The 22,365-nt window shown below is 37.4% G+C and overlaps 1 protein-coding gene across 3 annotated transcripts; it reads right to left on the reverse strand.

The window, feature by feature from the left end:
- Positions 1 to 67: 67 nt before the first annotated feature.
- On the reverse strand, positions 68 to 22,337 carry ctdspl2b (CTD (carboxy-terminal domain, RNA polymerase II, polypeptide A) small phosphatase like 2b). 3 transcript variants are annotated; one of them, XM_058781169.1, is made up of 13 exons: positions 22,178 to 22,337; positions 18,668 to 18,852; positions 16,591 to 16,720; positions 14,601 to 14,633; positions 13,645 to 13,869; positions 13,110 to 13,203; positions 12,540 to 12,651; positions 12,368 to 12,454; positions 12,076 to 12,138; positions 11,811 to 11,890; positions 11,292 to 11,418; positions 10,918 to 11,013; positions 68 to 3,245 (listed from the first exon to the last, which is right to left on the reverse strand). In XM_058781169.1, exons 2-13 carry the CDS (start codon positions 18,827 to 18,829, stop codon positions 3,180 to 3,182), a joined length of 1,275 nt encoding a protein of 424 aa, XP_058637152.1. In that variant the 5' UTR covers positions 18,830 to 18,852; positions 22,178 to 22,337; the 3' UTR covers positions 68 to 3,179. The 3 variants fall into 3 exon arrangements, 2 of the variants coding, with proteins under 2 accessions (XP_058637152.1, XP_058637151.1); XM_058781168.1 differs by having other exon boundaries at positions 14,493 to 14,633; positions 22,178 to 22,336; XR_009271950.1 differs by lacking the exon at positions 68 to 3,245 and having other exon boundaries at positions 11,816 to 11,890; positions 14,493 to 14,633.
- Positions 22,338 to 22,365: the final 28 nt, after the last annotated feature.

A 22,365-nucleotide genomic window follows, 5' to 3' on the forward strand; every position in this document is an offset into this window, starting at 1 on the left:
AACGAAAAAAAAAAAAAAATTGTATATATAAAATAAAATAAAAAAAAAATCACTAAAGACATTTCCATGACTTTAACATTTTATTCATTTCCATGACCGTTACGAGCCTGGAAATCACACTGTTCTGGTTCCATGATTGTGGGAACCCTGAAACTCCTTGTATATACAAAACGCATAGGTAAAATCTGATCTTAACTCCTTTTATGTACATTAACCTTAACTTGCTCTAAATCTAGTGACCTTAAGGCCTTTAGTTCACTCTTATGAGGCTGCATCAATTTGCATCAGTAAGATGCCATTTATGCCGACAGAGTCACACAAAATTGATACAAGTCAATCATATTCATAAAATCTCCTTGATATTACACACCATTTGATGGTAAAATGAAGTAGCAGAAAAAGACATGAAATACAACCATCCACTCTTAAGCATCTAACATGTTTTGACATAAGCTAACATTAAAATAAAAGAGCATGCAATTTTCCAAAGACTTAATTTCCATTATATGAACAATCTTAAATAACACGTTTCAGGAAATGACATTTAGAACTAGAATGTTTCCCCAATGCAGCTCAAGGACAATCGCAAGCCATATGGCTTTTGAAGATGGAGTATAAAAGAAAACAAACCTGAAACATTCATCTGCAAAGAAGTGCCTTGATTAAATCCCAACTCTCACATAACAGGCTTTTTACATGCAGAGAATGTTTAGTGATTGGGCTAACTACATACAAAGATATGAAGAAAAAAAAAAAAAAAAGAAGCTGATGACAAGTTCTGCATTAATACATTTGAAAATCAATACATTTGGAAAAATAGATATGACATGCCTTTTGGAATACAAATAATCAAAAATACAAAAAGATTTTCCTTTAACTTTTTTTCATGAAGCTGCATGTTTGTAGTACAATATGCTTTGTACAGAAATAATGCACATTACAATGAACTGGTTGTACATATGAAACAAACCTCTGTGTCACATTTTACACTTAATACACTACTGCTCTTTGACAATCATACAAAATATTTTTCTTTGTAAGAAAGTGCCAGGGCCTAACGGTAGTTGCAACCCATCTCCCAACATTTGAGCTATCATTCTGGACTAAGGATGCCTTTTAGTTTAGCATCATTCAACTGTTTTGCATCAGTGTAAGAAAAAGGAATACTTCACACTAATAAAATGCTACTTTCTATGTATATGTTTAATCATGTTCAAAATGTATTTGTAACCATTGCTGAATCAGTCTATGCTATGAGAGAAATACTGTGCTTGTGGACTCTGTCAAACAGAAAAAAAACAAATTGTCAGTAGAGCAGGATCCTTGGGATCACGATTTCATTTTTGTCCTTCCTCTTCTCTTTCAACTGGGAAGTACCACAGGATATTTAGACTTACACTATGAACACCTTGCAATTCATTTTTTATAATTACAATTAAAAAAACATTTTAAAAACACTAAATTTATCTTTACTGCATACAAGATGTTTTCTTTTTTTTCTTCTTTTTTTAAAAAGGCCTCATAAAAAAAAAAAAAAAAAAAAAAGTTATGAAAATAATTCCAGAAAAAAAAAAGAACCCCCCCACCACTATGAGAGGGTCACAATCCAATGAAGACAAATTATGTAATCGGTGATTGTCTATTACTAACAATGACCCATTTATCAGAAAACTGCACACTGTAAACACAAACAGCATAAATGGCACCAATGACATGTAGAAAGTGAACTAGTTCATTTCCAAAACAAACAGGACACAGAGCAGAAAAAGAGAGAAGGGAATACAACTAGCCTGGCCCTGCTTCACTCACCCTGAATGGCACTACTGTAGTTTTAACTCTTACTCTGTATTACTCAATTTTGAAGTATCCTCTCTAACTGTAGAACTGAAAAGGCAATATGAGAAGAATGGAAATGAAGAAAATTGTTTTTGTAGTATGAGAATTTCTTACTCTAAGATTATGACGCACACTCATTCATCTAGCTTACGTCACAATACACCTCTTGACACAGCTAAACCTCCCCCCACCCCAGAATAAAAGAAAAACCAGAACGTCACGCAGGCAGGTTTAAACCACAGCGATGAGATTGTTGTTATGCTGGTGCTATAAACTGGGCTCTACCAGGCTTTAGCCCTCCATCCTCTCCTTTGCAGTTGAGTTAGAATAGATTAGCTCTGGGCAAATGCTACATTAACTCCAAAAGTTAACACGAAAATACTTTCATGTAATTAACACTAATACATAAAGGTGACATTTTTTAAAAGAACACCTGTTTAAAAAACTAAAATGTCAAAAAATACACAGGTTAAATATGAAACAATAAGAAGCAAAACAGTACTTTAAAAAATATGTAATAAAACAGTGACTGATAAAATACCATTTTGTGATGCTACTAATTAACTAATATGTTGTTGGCTCTTGAAAGGTGAATAAATATCTGAGGAGACAACAGATGGAAGTGGCAGACTTTTGATTCACTGGTAGCAAACATCTTATTTAAACAGTTTAAGAATGTAATCGCTGCAAATCTTCCTCTATAAAAGAAACATCACTCTGGTTTAAACCATTCTCAATCAAACCATATATGATTCCACTTTGCTGTGAAAAACCGAACAATAATCTACCCAGAACATGCTCTTTGAGAAATGAACACATTTAGCAAACGTAAGCCAGCAGTTTAGAGAACACTGATTTGAAATAAACACCAAGCAAAGTGTACAGATGGGGAGGAATGCATACTGAAAATAATGAAAAATGAAACTTGGCATAGAAGAAAAAAAACAACACTCACAAGCATCTAATTTCTGTCAGACAGTACGATTTTCTTACTGGCCATTCCTTATGAAATTGGTCAAAAGCCCAACAGTGTCAACCAATCCCACTGGAGCACCAAAAGACAACATGATCCTCTTCTCTTCTGACTGCTACACATTCACTTTGTACTGGATGAAACAACTGAAGAGACCACACAAGAAACTTCAAACCGCTCTGACTGCACAAATGGCAAAAAAGTGCCGAAAAGGGAGTCCTTTTTTTTTTTATGTTATCAAAGCAATGAAAATTTGGGGGGGAATAAAAAAAAAAAAGTTAATTTCAAGATTAAATGGCAATGATGTTGTAATGCAAAATGTATATCTGCATTTGTTATCTTTGTTACTGTCCTGTCCCACTATGTGCACTCAGTCAGGGGGGAGGAGGTCATGAAGCCGAAACCGTTCACGAACATGTGGCCGCACATCCTCATTCTGTGGAAATACAACAATGAAAAAGTACAATTTGGATTTAGACTCATTCATAAATTTTTTATATATTTGACACCAATATGTCCCCTATGCATGTGTATGTATCTGTATGTGTGCGTGTGTACATATACATATATACACATACACACAAACACAGTATCTCACAGAAGTGAGTACACCCCTCACATTTTTGTAAATATTTTATTATATCTTTTCATGTGACAACACTTGCTACAATGTAAAGTAGTGAGTGTACAGCTTGTATAACAGTGTAAATTTGCTGTCCCCTCAAAATAACTCAACACACAGCCATTAATGTCTAAATCGCTGGCCACAAAAGTGAGTACACCCCTAAGTGAAAATGTCCAAATTGGGCCCAAAGTGTCAATATTTTGTGTGGCCACCATTATTTTCCAGCACTGCCTTAACCCTCTTGGGCATGGAGTTCACCAGAGCTTCACAGGTTGCCACTGGAGTTGACATCATGGAGCTGGTGGATGTTAGAGACCTTGCGCTCCTCCACCTTCGGTTTGAGGATGCCCCACAGATACTCAATAGGGTTTAGGTCTGGAGACATGCGTCCATCACCTTTACCCTCAGCTTCTTTAGCAAGTGTTTGGGGTTGTTATGTTGGAATACTGCCCTGCTCTGCTTCAGTATGTCACAGTACATGTTGGCATTCATGGTTCCCTCAATGAACTGTGGCTCCCCAGTGCCGGCAGCACTCATGCAGCCCCAGACCATGACACTCCCACCACCATGCTTGACTGTAGGCAAGAAACGCTTGTCTTTGTACTCCTCACCTGGCTGCCGCCAACACACGCTTCACACCATCTGAACCAAATAAGTTTATCTTGGTCTCATCAGACCACAGGACATGGTTCCAGTAATCCATGTCCTTAGTCTGCTTGTCTTCAGCAAACTGTTTGTGGGCTTTCTTGTGCATCATCTTTAGAAGAGGCTTCCTTCTGGGACGACAGCCATGCAGACCAATTTGATGCAGTGTGCGGCGTATGGTCTGAACACTGACAGGCTGACCCCCCCACCCCTTCAACCTCTGCAGCAATGCTGGCAGCGCTCATACGTCTATTTCCCAAACACACCCTCTGGATATGACGCTAAGCACGGGCACTCAACTTCTTTGGTCGACCATGGCGAGGCCTGTTCTGAGTGGAACCTGTCCTGTTAAACCGCTGTATGGTCTTGGCCACTGTGCTGCAGCTCAGTTTCAGGGTCTTGGCAATCTTCTTATAGCCTACACCATCTTTATGTAGACAAACAATTCTTTTTTTCAGATCCTAAGAGTTCTTTGCCATTCACCTGCTCCCTATTCACACCTGAGACCTTGTAACACTAACGAGTCACATGACACCGTGGAGAGAAAATGGCTAATTGGGCCCAATTTGGACATTTTCACTTAGGGATGTACTCACTTTTGTGGCCAACAGTTTAGACATTAATGGCTGTGTGTTGAGTTATTTTAAGGGGACAGCAAAATTACACTGTTATACAAGCTGTACACTCACTACTTTACATTGTAGCAAAGTGTAATTTCTTCAGTGTTGTCACATGAACATCTATAATAGAATATTTACAAAAATGTGAGGGGTGTACTCACTTCTGTGAGATACTGTAAAATACTATATTAGGCTGGTAAGCGATTAAATATTTTTACTCTAATTACATGTTGTGGCGATTAATTAATCTAATTAAATCAAATTTGGCTGAGAAATTACTCCCAAAAGATAATTTAAAGTCATTGTTGTGTTAAGCATCAAACAGACATTACAAAAAGTAGCTTCAGCAAGAAATATTTTGTTTGATAAAAATTTATTAGATATGTGACCCTGGACCACAAAACCAGTCTTAAGTTCCTAGGGTATATTTGTAGCAATAGCCAAAAATACATTGTATGGGTCAAAATGATGAATTCTTCTTTAATGCCAAACTACGGCTCTGTGTATTAACTGCCGCTCCATCTGAAAGCAGGTGATGGCGATTTACTGCTAATCCGCAAAACCGGCTATACTGACGAGATGCGCATGATAATCGAATACGATTAATTGCACAGCCCTAATGCCTAAAATCATTAGGATATTAAGTAAAGATAATGTTCCATGAAGATATTTTATAAATTTCCTACTGTAAATATCTCAAAACGTAATTTTTGATTAGTAATATGCATTGCTAAGTACTTCATTTGTACAACTTTAAAGGCGATTTTCTCAATATTTAGATTTTTTTGCACCCGCAGATTCCAGATTTTCAAATAGTTGTATCCTGGCCAAATATTGTCCTATCATAACAAATACATCAATGGAAAGCTTATTTATTCAGCTTTCAGATGATGTATACATCTCAATTTCGAAAAAATTGACACTTAAGACTGTGGTCCAGGGTCACATACACTCTTTTGGACCGTGAGGGTAAGTAAATGACACAATTGTCATTTTTGGGTGGGTGAACTTTAAAAGTTTAATAATTTATTTTATTAATTTTTATTATTATTATTATTATTATTATTACTACTATGGAAATATGAAATTATTTCTTTAATGAAATGACACTCTAAATAATAAACTAAAACTGCCAGTAGGTGGTGGTAAATATCTTAATGATTAAGTCAGAGTCATTTATTCATTCATTTGATTTGTTCAAATGGCTGATTCATTCAGGAGTGAAGTAAGTGATTCTTTATGAATGGTCCACTGAATCCATTAGGCTTATTCGACTTGAAGCGGATCATCACAATCAGACCGATCGGTGTGTGACAAAGTACTGGAAGAGCTATACGGTGCGTTCCAAATGGGATATATCGCCCTCTGAAGGGCCCTTCGGAGTGAATACAATCATGGCGCCATATTGAAGGGTCGTTTCAAACCGAAGTGCTCAAAACTGGCCACTTAAAAGGGCCCTTCAGAATGAAGGTTTTCGAAGGGTACAACTGATGGACACTTCGGGCTCCCATGATCCTTTGCATGACGACGACGCCTCCATGTGGGCACGGGATGATGGGCAGAAGAGCACTTCAAGAAACAGTTGGTCCCCTACACCCTTCAACCCTTCGAAGCTCTCACTCCGGAGGGTAAACCCTTTGAAGGGATTAGGGCATAGTAGGGGTGAGCGATATGGCAAAAATATCATATCACGATTCTTTGTCATGTTGGTTTTACCATTTTGTCTGAGCAGTGCAGCCAAAATAGTTTCCCTGTTATAAAGACCAAGCCTTTCAAGGTAACAGAATATAAAAAAAGAATGGTGGATATTTAGGCCTAAGTGCATTATTTTATCTTTGTTATTAAATATAAGAACAAAGATACACATTATAAATACACATAATATACAAATAAAACAAACAGTGATTTATTTTCAGGTACAATAGACATATTTAGCAGGAGCATTCAAGAAATTGAATGAACAAGTATAAAAATAAAAGACTATATAGATTGATTCCTAGTAAAGCAGCTGTATTATTTTTTTCTCTTTGCTTTTTTTGTTGTTGTTTTAACATTAAAGAATAAAAATTCTGTCATCTGTCTGTCGATTCTGTTATAGTGTTTTATATTTATCATTTACTCACTCAAAATTTGTTTTAAGCCTAAATGAGTTTCTTTCTTCTGCTGAACATAAATACTATTTTGAAGAATGTGGGTAACCAAACAGTTGCTGGTCCACAGTGACTTCCATAGTATTTTCCCCCCCTAAATTCTATTTGGACCAGCAACTGTTTGGTTACCCACATTCTTCAAAATATCTTCTTTTGTGTTCAGCACAAGAAAGAAATTAATACAGGTTTGGGACAACATGTGAGTGAGTAAATAAATTACAGAAATTAAAGGGGTGGTTGATTGCAATTTCACTTTTTTAACGTAAGTTAGTGTGTAATGTTGCTGTTTGAGCATAAACAATATCTGCAAAGTTGAAAAGCTGAAAATTCAATGCAAACAGAGATATCGTCTTTTAAAATTCTGGAAGTTTAATGCCTACAAAAACGGCTGGTAAGGGACTACAACGAATTACTTCTCGGGTCTGATACGTCACGGACCCAGATAAACCCCAACCTCGGGACCATGTAAGGAAGGGGGCGAGGCCATGCTGTGCTGCTTTAGAGAAGAGGAAGAGAAAACTAGGGGTGCATGTAAAAATCTATTCATATATGAATCGCGATTCTGTCTTCAAACGATTCTAATAGATTCACATGTTTCAAAATCAATGTTCTAAAACAGCTGTTCTTAATACCGTTCCTCGTGTCGCCCTGCTCTGCATCTCTCTCTCTCTCAGATCAGCTCCAACAAACTGTTCCAATTATACATTTTCACATAGCAATGAGAAGCATTATACATGGACGCGTGTGCGGTTGCCGTACTGTATTAAAGCTTTAATCAGAATAAAACTGTATATTAAAAGCTAACATAAGCAGTAGCATAATAACAGCATATTTAAAAGTATGACAAAAACAAACAAACATACCATTAAGAGCCGTGCTTGCACAGGTTCTGCGCGATCCTCTTCACTAATATCCTCTGCATCTCAATAGGGCTCAAATTGAGAAGCAATATAGACGACACCATTGTTTACAATACAACCGGAGCACAGGCAGCTGAGCCGAGGGGCAGGACATTTAGACGCACGCTCGGCGGTTTAGTGAATCACAACACACTGAGCCAGCTAACCAATCAGAGCCCATCACGTATTTCTGAGGGAGGGGCTTCATAAAAACAGGAAATAATCGAGGCATTTGTCAGAGAAGGGACAGAGCGGTGTGGAATAAAGGTAAATTATATGAAAAATAATGCGTTTTTTAGACTGCACCCCATAAACACAATCAAACCTAGAAAAAAAAACAGCCAACCACCCCTTTAAATTTTAGGGAGAACTATCCTTTTAATGCCAGTCGGCAGCATGTTTAGTATTGTCCCTTTAAGACCTGCACGCATCTAATATACAGGCACGCATCCGTTTGTCTGAACTGTTTACCTTCATTTTAGACATAACCAACTGAGTCTATACATAAACCTTGTGTTTTGACAGTATTAGCGCAAAAGATAACTTGGTTCAGTAATCAGGCGCTGTTAGACAGGCTTTTTAGTGCGCGCGCTTCAGGTGTACGGGCTCAGAAAAAGCGCACTTTAGACCAGCGTGTGAATGAAACCTTTAACCGGCAAGACTTTAAAGCACATGCAAATAATGTACTTTTGTGATTGCGAATAAGTGCAGTGTCCTGTGAGAGTAATTCTAGAGTTAACGCTGATGTGAATGTATGTGGCCATGTACAGTATATTATATACAGTATATACAGAGACGGAGGCGCCAGAACTGCAGCTGAAAGAATGTGCGCTGTAGAACGATACTACGATATTTCTCCAAAAGCAGATCTTGGGAGACATTTTTATCGTCCACGATCAAAAATCGTAATATCGCACACCCCTAGGGCATAGAGATGAGCCCTTCCGAAAGGAAAGCAGAGATACAGAGCAGGCGACCCCTTATGCTTTTGAATCACTCTCACGGATCTTTGATGTCATACACTGATCGATCTGATGATGATGATCCGCTTCCTAATCCTATGGTTCATCGCGTCAAAATGGTTCACCCATTTCGTTCAAAACGTGCATTAAGAAATGAAATGTTGTGTGTTGCTCGGAGACGAACAGTTCTGCTGTGTCTTTATATTTTCGTTGGCAAAATTGAGCAAAACTCAAATAACAATATTAACTTCTTACTTACTGAACTCTTGTATAAGATCAGTGCCACATTTGCACTCATGTGATATTGCTTAACTATATGATGTAAATGAGACAAAAACTCAAACATATCTTGAATTTTAGGGACATTCTAACTATGTTCTCTAGGCTCCATCAGGCAGAGAGTTGTTGCCCTGAATCATATTTGTCATCAATCAGCTGAATGAAATGTCAGGTGACCCACGTAGGTCTGCAAGTGTGTTAAATGCGTTAATAATTTTAACGCGTTATTTTTCACCGTAATTAAGCAATCTAATTAACGCGTTAAATTACCAGACATATATATACCCTTGGTAAATATGATCAAAGAAGGCTTTGAAAATAAGTCTGCATTGTTTATCCATTTGATCTTTCATTTAAAAATTTTAAAAAAGTCTAACCTTTAATTGAAGTAAAAAAGAGTGAAAGTGAGAAAAAAACAAAACAAAAAAAAACATTATGAAATGTTTTTCTCCAATGCATGTCAGCTACCATTATTGGCACCCCTAGACATTCTTATGAGTAAAATATCTCTGAAGTATATTCTATTTGTATTTTTTTAATCACACCAGGGTGACTAGGAACATGAAGTTGTCCACCCTTGGCTTCCTGTTTCACAGAACTATAAATATGAGGAACACAAAGGCCAAATTCCCTTAAATCATTGATCACAAGGAGTAAAACCAATGAATATATTTCTGATGTGCAGCAAAAGATTGTTGAACTTTACAAATTTAGAAAGTGGCTGTGCTAAAGCATTAAAAATCCCCATTTCCCCCATCAGGGCAATAATTAAGAGGTTTCAATCAACTAAAAATATTACAAATCTGCCTGGAAGATTACATTTGTCTATATCGTCCTAATGCACAGTGAGGAGGAGAGTTTGAGTGGCTAAAGACTCTCCAAGGACCACAGCTGGATAATTACAGAGATTAATCTTGGGGTCAGAAAGCCTCAAAAAACAAAAAAAAAACAAAACAAAACGGCCCCTACATCACATTTTTTTTGGTGTGGGGGGGTTGGAGAATGATGATCCATGATTCGACTGGAACTTCAAATGGGACTGACTTCTATGGTCAGATGAAACTTAAAAAAAAAAAGAAAACTTTTTAGCAGCAAACACTCAAGATGGGTTTGGTGAACACAGGGATAAAAAAATAAAAATAAATAAAACAGTATTTTGTGGACCTATTTTTCTGCTGGAGGTCCTGGACATCTTGTTTAGATACATGGCATCATGGATTCTATCAAACACCAACAGATAAAAAATAAAAAACTGACTGTCCATGCTAGAAATCTTATGATGGGCCATGGTTGGATCTTCCAACAGGACAATGATCCACAAACAAACATCAAAATCAAAACAAAAATGGGTCACTGAGCACAAAACCAAGCTTCTGCTGGCCATTCCAGTCCTCTGACCTGAACCCTGTAGACAATGAGTGGAGTGAACTGAAGAGAAGAAGCACCAACATGGAGCTGGGAATCTAAAGGGTCTGGAGTGATTCTGGATGAAGGAATGGTCTCTGATCTCTTGTCACGTGTTCTCTAACCTCATCAGGCATTATAGGAGAAAATTTAGAGCTGTTAATCTGGCAAATGGAGGTTTCAAAAAGTATATGATTAATTGTGGCCAATGTGTATTAGAGAAAAACATTTATTTCATAATGAGATTTCTCTCCCATTTTAAATTCTTATTCTCCAATGAAAGGTTAGATTTTTGTACATTTTTAAAATAAAAGATCAGAAAGATTAATGATACAGATTTATTTTCACAGCCACCTTTGATCATATTTACCATGGGTATGAATAATTTTGAGCAAAACTAATGTTGTATATAAAGAAACAATTAAAACAGAAATAAATATACATTACACCTGTATAATGCTCACAGAGACACCTTGAAAGGGCAGTCAAGAAAAGTAAGAGATGAAGAACACATTACTACATACCAGTTCCACCAGTTTCTCCAAGAAAGGTACCAGCTTCAGAAGTTCGCTGTCATTCTTGTCCATAAACCAGCTCTCAATTGGAATCCCATTAGAAAGCTGTGAGTGAAACACATGGGTTGGTAATTTCAGTTATATAGATTTTCCTTCATCTCTCTAAGGTATTTCTTTATTGGGTCATCTACTCAAAGAGCCCAGTTACATACCTGAAACCTATACTTACATATACTTTAAACAAAAATTTAATTACTACTCAGTAATTAATAATATATTCTGGGTGAGCTGTGTGTGTGTGTGTGGGGGGGGGGCTTGGGTGCTGCTGAATATAAAATTTAACAATAAGGGATTTTAATAAAAGGCAACCTTGAACCGCTCACCTGATAAGCAAAGGCTTGTGGTGAGTTATCAATAATGATAGTCTTGGACAGATCCCGTCCAAGGATATTCAGATCCTTAATGTAGTTTCCTTGCACACATACACAGTGCTCACGAAATAATCGGTGCCTAGAACATGTTGGAAACACACACAGAGAGAAGAATGAAACAAATCTCAAGGACTATAATCAATAATACATTCAAAGCAAAGGTTTAACACCTGAGGATGGTGCGGAATTTACATGTGCCAGAGACCAAAGCTCCCAATCTACTCAAAGCTCTCAATCCCTCATTGTAACCAAACTCCACAAAGAAACTCTGCACAGCAATGACAAAAACTGAGGCTGGGTTACCCAACAACTGACACCCAGCCTAATTTTACATGTACTCTTATAACAAAAAGAAAGGAAAGGAACAGAAACACCCCAAAAGACAGATTTTTTTTTTTCTTTTAAACAGCAGTGTCAAAGAAGACTCTTTGAAACGATTAAAATAAAGGAAAAATAAAAAAGTCCACAGACCGCACCAGCTGTTTCCTCGGATCGAGAATGTTCAGCAACTTGTCTGCATAAACTTTCTTAGAGGCAGTGAAGAGAATGATCTAGAAAGGAAAAAAGCCAGTGGAACAACTTCAGGCCACTATGAGGAACAGATGTTAACTTAAGCGAGGGTAAAAATTTTCTTTGTAATATTATCTTATTTGTAATATTAATCTTATTTGTAATATTAATCTTATTTAGAGAAAAAGGATGAGAGGTTATGTGGAGTAAAATGGATGAATATTACCTCATAAATCTGTGACATGCGTTCAAGGAACTCTCTGAAAAATGGCCTCAATCGCACATAAACCTAAGAGAAATTGTGAATTACAATTTAACCCCTAAGAATGCAGGATTTTAGCTCCCCTAAAATTAGGGGGAAAACATGTAATTTCTTAAGCTTCACAAATTTCAAATCACTCAACATTAGACTTGCTTGAAACTCCTGGATACTTTTCATTTCCTAAAATTGCTCCATGGCACCCTCTAGTGTTAGGCTACTGACAATGTATTCACACAAAGACAGCTTGGATTTCTACCTGGTATATGACATCTTGGAAGAGTACAGGAAAGGTTAGTGCTGCATCATCCAGCTCATTCAAGCTACAATGGACAAGGGTTTCATCCTGTAGAAGGGAAAAATAACAAGAATCTATGCCAAAATGAAACCCTTGTAGTAGGAGTAAGTCTCCAGTGTTGTTTAAGACTGACCAGGTCAAGCACCAGGGAGAACTCGGGAGTGCTTCGAGTCTTCAGAGGGAGCGCGGGTTTGCGAGTTAGCTGCTCTTCTGTTAGTGGAGGTACATGTTTGATGAAAAAATACCTGCAAAAACATGTATAAAACGCTTTTTTTTTTTTTTTTTTTTTGACAAAAGGCTCAAAACAATACAAAACAACACTACAAAAATTATACATAAAAATATTACATAGAACCTACAGAACTCTTAAAAATTCACCTAAAAGATCTTAATTTAAAATGCTAATGGGGCAGAGGGTTAGCTTCCCCCTCTTTTCTTCCCTTTCTGAGAGGGTTTCCAAATTATCTTTAGTTGATCTTGTACTTGCTGTTTTACTTTAAACATTTGTTGCTTTTTTTGGTCATAAAATGGATATTGTTGTGGCAAATTGTGCTGATCTACATGTGCAAAAGTAACTATACAGGGCTAAACAACCAGGTAGGCAATAATCTGACCAACTGGGTTGACAGGGGCCAGTAGAAAAAAAAATCTTTAATAAATTCTCTCCGAGCAGTGCACAGACGTTCACTGAAGGTGAACTCACGGGTCAAACACCTCCCACTCCTCTTCATATGATCCTTCAGCTGGGACAGTGAGAGAGGCATCCACATAACCCCCTGTTGCAGGAGAGCCAGGAGCTGAAATAATGCATGAAACAAAGCACTGTATCAATACATTCTTGCCCCTGTAAATACACCTTACCATTCAATAGTTTGGGGTCGGTGCGATTGTTTTAAATATTTTTGAAAGAAGCCTCTTATGTTCACCAAGGCTGCATTTATTTGAGCAAAAATACAACATAACAGTTTTTAAATTAAGATTTTAAATTATGATACTATTTCACAATATTATTCTTTTCTATTTGGATAAAATTTAAATGTAATGTATTCTCCTGTGATTACAATTACTCCAGTCTTCAGTGTCGCATACTTCAGAAATCATTCTAATATGATGGTGCTTTGGTGCTCAAAAAACATTTCTTATAAATAAAAATGCTGAAAACAGTTCTTTTTGTTTAGATTTAAAGGAGACTGCACCTAGGTTTGGGCTTAAGTGAAGCAATGTCATGTCTTTCACACCTGTAAGAGGCGGCAGGTCAGAGTGGGGGGTGTTTTCACTCTCCTCTACAACTGTATGAGTGGAAGGTGGAGGTCTGAAAGCCGAGGGCATGGCACTGGTGTAGAGAGGGACACTTAGGGGCTCTTTAGATGTGGCAGTACTGGTGGGCATCTCTTCTACTTGCTCCATTTCTAGTTGCTTCACAATCTCTTCTGCCTCCACCACCTGGCCTGGGGAATCCGAGGCTGACAGGACAAGACGGGATAATAGTGAAGGAGAAAGAAAAAAACATGCCAGGTTAGGTGATGCATTAATTTGAATAAAGGTGCAACGGGTTTTTTTTTTTTTTTTTAAGATCATCAAAATATCAATACAAAATATGAAGGGTGCATGTCTAACTGAATTTTGGCATCGATAGGATGTACAGTTGCCTAGTAACTAGTGGTTAAGTTCACAATATTCAAAATGGCAGCCCTGCTACCCCGTTTCAGCTGGAATCCTTCTCTCTTTTTTTTTTTTTAAATTTCAATATTGACATTTTATAAACTTTCTCTCATGAACTGCGCTTTTTAATGTTCTTAAGATTTGTCATGTGTCACTTTCTAACAGCAGTGTATATGAAACTACATAGACTCTTAATGCTAAATGTTGATTTAACAAAGGCTATTCTTCTTAAAGTAAAAAGGCCATCATTATCAAGAATGATGAATGAAGAAGGCTTCATCATGAAAGTTACACCAGAACAATATTCTAATAACTTTGTTGGAGTGCAAGTGTTAATTTTGTGTTAAAGTATCAACCGATGCAGAAATTATTTAAAATTATCGTTCATGTCTTTAGCGTTCAGTTGAGTGTTTTTCCATCTCACCATTTTTATTTGCTGGTGAGAAGAAATTGAAGACAGGAGAGAAGATGGTTCCAAGCAGGGTGGTGCGGGGTGGACTGCTCACAACCTCCTCAGCGTCCTCCAACTTACCGTTAGGCTTACTCGTGTCATGGTTTGTGGTTTCTATAGGACAAAGTATAAAAGAAAAACAAATTTAAAAAAAACTGTTGGCATATTCATCAAATTATAAATGCAGAAGAGACCATTTAAATCCCCAACTCCACATAGGTTAATTATGTTATAGTTCTTGCCCTCATTCAATTGACCGCTTAATACTGAAATCAGAGACTTCATTTGTACTTTTGATTACAGTAGCAGTTTGTTTCTCTTGAAGGCTACATGCCATTGTTTTGATTTAATTTGTTAGTATTTACAGTCATGGCCAAAAATATCGGCACCCTTGGTAAATATGATCAAAGGCTGCTGTGGAAATTAATCTGCATTGTTAATCCTTTTGATCTAACCTTTCATTGGATAAGAATTTAAAATGGGGGGGAAATATCATTATGAAAAATGTTTTTCTCTAATACACATTGGCCACAATTAACGACACGCTTTTATTCAATACTTTTTGAAACCTCCATTTGCCAGTTTAACAGCTCAAAATTTTCTTCTATAATGCCTGAAGAGTTTGGAGAACACCTGACAAGAGATCAGAGACCATTCCTTCATCCAGAATCACTCCAGACCCTTTAGATTCACAGCTCCATGTTGGTGCTTCTTCTCTTCAGTTCACTCCACTCATTTTCTACAGGGTTCAGGTCAGAGGACTGGAATGGCCAGCAGAAGCTTGGTTTTGTGCTCAGTGACCCATTTTTGTGTTGTTTTTGAGGTTTGAGTTTGGATTATTGTACGGTTGGAAGATCCAAACATGGCCCATTATAAGATTTCTGACAGAGTCAGTCACTTATTGGTTTTTTATCTGTTGGTATTTGATAGAATCAGTGATGCCGTGTCTAAACAAGATGTCCAGGACCTCCAGCAGAAATATAGGCCCACAACATCAAAAATACAGCATTATATTTCATCGTACACATGGGGTACTTTTTAATCCCTGTGTTCACCAAACCCATCTTGAGTGTTTGCTGTTAAAAAGCTAATTTTTTGGTTTCATCTGACCACAGAAGCCAGTCCCATTTGAAGTTCCAGTCGTGTCTGATAACTGAATATGCTGGAGATTGTTTTTGGATGAGCGAGGAGAATTTTTCTTGAAACCCTCCCAAACAACATGTGGTGATGTAGGGGCTGTTTGACAATTTGTTTTTAAGGTTTTCTGACCCCGAGACTCAACTATTTTCTGCAATTCTCCAGCTGTGGTCCTTGGAGAGTCTTTAGCCACTCAAACTCTCCTCCTCACCGTGCATTAGGACGATATAGACACACGTCCTCTTCCAGGCAGTTTCGTAACATTTGTTGATTGGAAATTCTTAATTATTGCCCTGATGGTGGAAATGGGAATTTTCACTGCTCTAGCTCTTTTCTTAAAGCCACTTCACTAATTTGTGAAGCTCAATTATCTTTTGTTGCACAACAGAAATATATTCTTTGGTTTTTCTCATTGTGATGGATGATTAAGGAAATTTAGGATTTATATTTCTGTGAAACAGGAAGCCATGGCTGGATAATTCCATGTTCATAATCACCCTGGAGTGCTCAAAATTGTGAATATGAATGGGAATATACTTCAGAGATATTTTACTCCTAAGAATTTCTAGGGGTGCCGATAATTGTGTCCAACGTGTATTTGAGAAAAACATTTATTCCATAATGATTTTCCCCCCCATTTTAATTTCTTATTATCCAATGAAAGGTTAGATTTTTGTGAATTTTTAAAAATAAAATATCAAAAGGATTAACAATGCAGATTCATTTTCACAGCCTTCTATGATCATATTTACCAAGGGTGCCGATATTTTTAAATAAAGAACCTATGAAAGTGTGTTCACCAGCATATTAGTCTTTGCTGTTGTAATGGTATTAATATCAGTAATAATACTAATGATATTTCCGTATAGTGACAGTTCTAGTGCAGACTTTAGTATCAGTTTTCATTGTTTAACTAGAGTCACAAGGGACTGACCTCCATTGACAAAGCTTCTTCTGCGGGCCCTGTAGATGCTTTTCCTCTGCAGGTCATTTTTCCTCTGTGGGGTGGAGGTGATCAGCTCGCAGCTCAGACGATTCCTTTTTGCTGGGTTGTCCGGCTCCACCTGAAACACCAACAGTCATGCAAGCATGAGTTTTATACACACCAGTTTTAACATGTTTAAGGTTAGAGACAGATGAAAACCTATCATTAATATAAATGAAAATTACATTAAAATGCTAAGAAACCAAAACAACATGAAATCCCCCTTAACAACTCTTGTTTATATTGAAGAACATACAGTTCTTGAAACTTCTGGAATCATGATTGGTTAGTGTAATATAATATATCAACACTTCCAATTTCTGTGAAGAAAAAAAATACTTTGCAAACAAGCAACATTTTCATAATTACAGCATAAATACAAGAAACATCAAGGGGCATTCAAATATTGTGTTGGACAGCGGGGGCCTTTGAGTTAAAAAAAAACGCTGTAAACCACTGACATAAAATGATTCAAAATAAACAAACAAACAAAAAAAAAAATCGGAGGAAAAACTGATCATAATCCAATAAACGACTGATTTCGATTCATTCAAACACAACAAACTTGTGTGGAAACATGTGCCTTGTTGCTAGGAGAAGTGACAAATGAAAACAATGTGTTCTAAAATCAGCTCAAAATATCAAAAATGTTTGATATCCCCTAATTGTATGGAATCATAGTCTAAAGTAGCGTTAGGAATCAAAAATCGATTCAGAGCTTGCTCACCAATCGAAGCACTCTAAAGTTTGGTTACACTTGTGATCATAATCATAGATCAGAAGCCGAAAAAGCTAAGTATAATATTTGGGGTAAGCTACACAGTTGCAAGAGAGGTGTCACCACCAACATGACAAAGCACTTTAATTTAACAGATCGTTAAAATTTACAAACATGATTCAAACACCAATGCGATTCTATTGCTAAATTACAATGATTCATCCGTTTCATTCCTTAACCTTTGACGTGTGCGATCACAACGTTGTTATCACTCTTGGTTTGTCTGTGCAGCATACGATTACACCAGTGTGATTTGAACATTTGTACCTGCTTTCACGCTGCCGCAGACCAAAAGAGAGCAGCTGTCATGTATATGAGTAAAACAGCTTCACGGTCTTTTTTAACCACACAGTATCACTATTTCTGTGTAAACAATCAAAATCACATAAGTGCTGGGATCCTAATTAGTATTATATAACCTAGGGATTACAAGTTATAGTTCGGATATTAACTATGTAGTAGTAAATCACATTTTTAAAGTAATTTGACACTTCAAATAAAGATTTATCGATTTAATTGTTATGCCAGTAGGTGCTGAAAAGGGGCTGTTAAAATGTATTTGTCTTTGAATCATTCAAGAAATTTGGTTAAAAAAAATAAAAGCTGATTCATCCAGTAATCAAGCAAGTAAATCTTACCCTAGTCTAAAGCTTAAAAAATAAAATAAAAAAAAATACATAAAAAAAAAGTCTGTGCCATCATATAGTACATCATAAAAGGAAAGGATTTTCTAGGAAACCTGTAAACTCAAATCTGCGGACTGGCTCTGCCTTTTGGAAACTAGCGTCAACTTGTCCAGACTGTCAATTTGGGGCAAAAATCTGGGCAAAAGTTGTGTAGTGTATTTAAGGCTTGAGTGTCAAAATTGTTGAGAATCACTGCCCTAAGTCAGACGGAGTTGATCTAGAATCCAAACAAGAGAACCTAATACCTTTACTGAACATAATATATGAAGTCCTGATTCTCCCGCAGCAGACAGCATGGCTGTTAAAGCCAAGCCTACCTACTGTCATTATGTGAGCGCTGTGGAACCACAGCTAAAATTAGAACAGGACTGAGCTCCTCAGACAAGCAGTGGCATTCCACCATGCGTTTCTGGGGGAATATGATACCAGGTCTTGCTTGCATTCTATTCTAGAACATTCTGGGCTACGATAATCAAAACCAAGAAAACAGCTGTAATGGTCTGGATCTGCCACACTCGCTGAACTCATAATAAAATACAGAGAGAGGCTGCTAGAGACTCACCTTTATGGAACTTCCATGAATGAACTTCTTGATGCTGGACAGAAGGCCCTTGCTATCACCCGAGCACTCCTCCATCTCGGAGTGCTTCCGCTTGGTCCGGGCCGGGCTGGGCCTGCGGGCGAGGTTCGGCTGCTGAGAAGCCTTGCGCATTCTCAGCTTCATTTTGTTAAGAGTCACATGTAAGACTGAGGAGAGAAAGACAAGACAGAGAAGCTCATGCATGAGGTATAGAAAGACAACAAAACTGCACAGAGAAAAAGAGTAACTGGAGGAAATCACTCCATTTAGCAACGACCTTGAGAAGTCCAACTCCACTCGCTGGTTCTCACACACAGGTAAATGAATCACATTTTTAATGGTTTCGAATGAATTATGGTGCTTAACTCAGTTTTTTAAAGTGCAGCACTTCAGCCAAGAGCTCTAGCCAGAGACATCTGGATGTATTCAAGACAACATACCCTCCAACATAGTTCATTATTCAGTTGAAGCACCTCCACAGCAAAGCACTCTCAACTACAAGTGCGTTATCATTTCCCACGTACAGAAGAATTATAAATGGACACTTTCGGATGAACTTTCTTTCTTATGCTGAACACAAAAGATTATATTTTGAATTTTCAACTCTTTTTGTCCTTTCAATGAAAGTCAATGGTGTCCAAAACAACACCGACCGGTGGACCCTGTTGACTTTCATTGTATGAACAACATTACAAAAAGAAACGCTGGACTGACACAAGGGTGAGTAACTACAATTTTCATTTTTGGCAAAACTTGGCTAAAACGCAATTGTCTTTTTCAGTCTTAATTTTCTGTTGCTCAATAATGCACTAGCAAAGAGAAAGAAAGGTGATCACAGATCAACAGCAAGCAGCAGTTTCTTGCAAGACACAAAAAGAAAGAAAAAAAAAAAAAAAAAAGAAATGAAAAAAGGACAGGGGGAAAAACAGCTAATGTTTTCCTGATGTGGAGGAAGTGTCCCTCTCCTCTTTAAAGGAAACCCTGTACATCAAGGGGGAAAAAAATAATGCCGAAATTAACTACAGCACTTGGTCGTGTGTCCCCCCTCCTCAAAGTGTGCTTATGTAATGATTGACCACAAATGTGCTCCAGCATTAGTGACCCTTCAGGAGTTACACCAGCTCCGACTGTAGCTTCCAAATGCTAGCCATGAAGGAATCCAACTACAATGATTTAGAAATGTTAAAAAAATAAATAAATAAATAAATAAACACTTTTCCAGGGTATCAATGGATTTCCAAGGAGCTGGGAAAAGCTTTGTAGATCTAACACTAGAGTTGATTTCCTATGTCCTCCCAGATGCCTTTGTAATTACACACAGGATCCACTGATACACAAATACACGGAGAACCCAAATTTCACTGTACATGATAAGAACTAACTGTCTACAGAAAATGAGTTTTACATTTTAGGAGAGGAAAACAAAGCTCCTCCTGCAGTGTGCAGGAGTTAGACAGAGAGAAGCAGCGAGGACGACGAGTCGAGACATACTGCAAGCAAGAGACAGGAGAGGAGAAGAATGGTGAAAAGTAGAGAGAGAAAGGGTACAGATGATAATACATCTCAGCTTTTTCCTTAACCACCACAAATGGTGACTCATCCACTGCCTCGAACAGACATCATGCCAAGACAGCTACCTCACAACACTGAGGAGCTGAAGCCTTTCTTCTAGAAGAACAGAGGCACAGTGATATCAACAGCACAGTAAGATTCAAATTTCTGGTTTAAATAACATCAGCAGACATTAAACACCCTAAACAGCAGGAAATAAAACATTTTTAATCCATCAAAATTAAACGACGATTGTAACCATTACTCCTTTGACACTTCTGACCTCTTCCATCACAGCAGGTTTCTGAAAGTCAATATGTTCTGACAGCAGATAATACATAAATTAATTAATAAATAAAATAAACACAAAGTTGGTTTGAAACAAAAACATGCCCTGACAGACCGGCAGCAAAGCAAAAAAGGCTGCTGACACATTTCCAAGAACTGATCCCTGAGGCTTTTTTTTGTGTCTGCTCAGTTTGACTATGACATAAAATTACTATTATCTCTCTGAGGAATCTAGAACCTTACACCAAGTACATTGTAAACCTAAAAGTGTAACTGATGAACATGGATTCGTTATTTAATAAATTAGCATAACATGTCAAAGAACACCACAAATAGGTTTCACAGACAATACCATTGCACTTTGTTGGTAACCTGTCACACAATAGCCAGACAACTAGGACAAATGAACAGTGGTTCATTAGCAGGCATCAGTAAACAAAATGTTTATTTATTCATTTATTTTTTTACATATGTTATATTACAAGCAAGTTTAAAGAAGTGTTGTTTCCTACTGCAGTTATTTTAGTATTATTTACACACTTTTATAGTAAAGGTTATTTCAAAATATTTTTGAATTTTATTTTAAAAATCTTATGGATTTTGGTAATTTCATTAATTTGTTTTAAAATATATGTGAAAGATTTATTGCATTCAGTTTTAATTTTAGTGCTTTAGTACTTAAGTTTTAGATTTATTTCATTTAATATTTCTTGTATTTTCTAATTTCTTTAGAAAGTTATAGGCTAGTTGTGTAGAAAGTTTGAGTTACGAAAAATATTTTCAAGTAACAAAATCTATATCTTAATTCAGCAGAATATAAAAGTGTATTTAGTTTTTACCACAAAAAAAGGAAGAACACATTAAAATCTTGAGATTACTAATGTGTAGTTATTTTATTATCTTGACAGTGGTGGTTTCTCATAATTAAAAAGTTTGAAAACAAGTGTCTTTGTTGAAATTTTATCAGACATCCAAACAACAACAACAAAAAAAGATTCTGTGAGGGCCCTTGAAATATTGACTTGACAATGGCATGGCAATGTTTGAGGACGGCTGACCTACAGTCAAACCTTAGAAAAAGAAGAAAAGAAAGAAAACAAGTGTTACCACACCATAAAACTGATCAACCTCATCAGACACTTCAGAAATTATGAAGTTCAGCCGCTGAAACCTGAGCACAGCGTCGTGGTGGGCGGGAAACACACGCTAAAGAGATTCTGTACGGAAGACGAGCAACTTTCTCACCATGATTCCCCCGTTTAGCCAGACATTAAGAATAACTGTTCACACAATGATTACACGACTCCAGAGCCTAAAATGTGAGATGTATTTTTACATGCAACAACCGCTCTGAACACATCTGTGCATGTCTATCTTTAATGTAGGGCACATGCAAGCTTTCTCTCCGTAGGAAACCTGTCTCTCGTGACCCGCTGTTACTAGAAGAAGCCTCGTGTGCCACTCAAAACAACCGGCAGCGTTCTAATGACAGAGAAAGCGCGGGAACGAATCGCGAAGACGGCAGCTGCCTGGCCGCGAGTATAGGTGCTACGGGAGCGAACCACAGCGGAACATTACCGACCGGAACGAACAGACGGGGGTTTTAGGGGGGACCCCATCCCCACAAGCAATACAGACGGGGTAATAACTTACTGGACGAATCTCCGGGGATCGAGTCGCAGGATCACGGTCGTTTTCGGGGCTGCTGACACTTGCTGTTTTTTGCGTGCCTATTCAGACGAGGTTCACCTCTGTCCTCCCCGCACCTCTGGACGCCATTTCCCGCCTCCGTACCCACACAGTCAACGGCAGGTACCCGGATGAAGAGAGTAGCGAGCATG

The sequence above is a fragment of the Onychostoma macrolepis genome, chromosome 07 (assembly GCF_012432095.1).
Source record: "Onychostoma macrolepis isolate SWU-2019 chromosome 07, ASM1243209v1, whole genome shotgun sequence".
NCBI lineage: Eukaryota > Metazoa > Chordata > Actinopteri > Cypriniformes > Cyprinidae > Onychostoma > Onychostoma macrolepis.

Coding starts and splice junctions, on each gene's coding strand:
- ctdspl2b (XM_058781168.1), bottom strand. CDS start 18,829: ATGAAGCTGAGAATGCGCAAGGCTTCTCAGCAGCCGAACCTCGCCCGC. Junction 13,870..14,492: donor CTCACCAGCAAATAAAAATG/GTGAGATGGAAA, acceptor TTGTCCTGTCAG/CCTCGGATTCCCCAGGCCAG. Junction 3,246..10,917: donor TGGAGAAACTGGTGGAACTG/GTATGTAGTAAT, acceptor GTATTTCCACAG/AATGAGGATGTGCGGCCACA.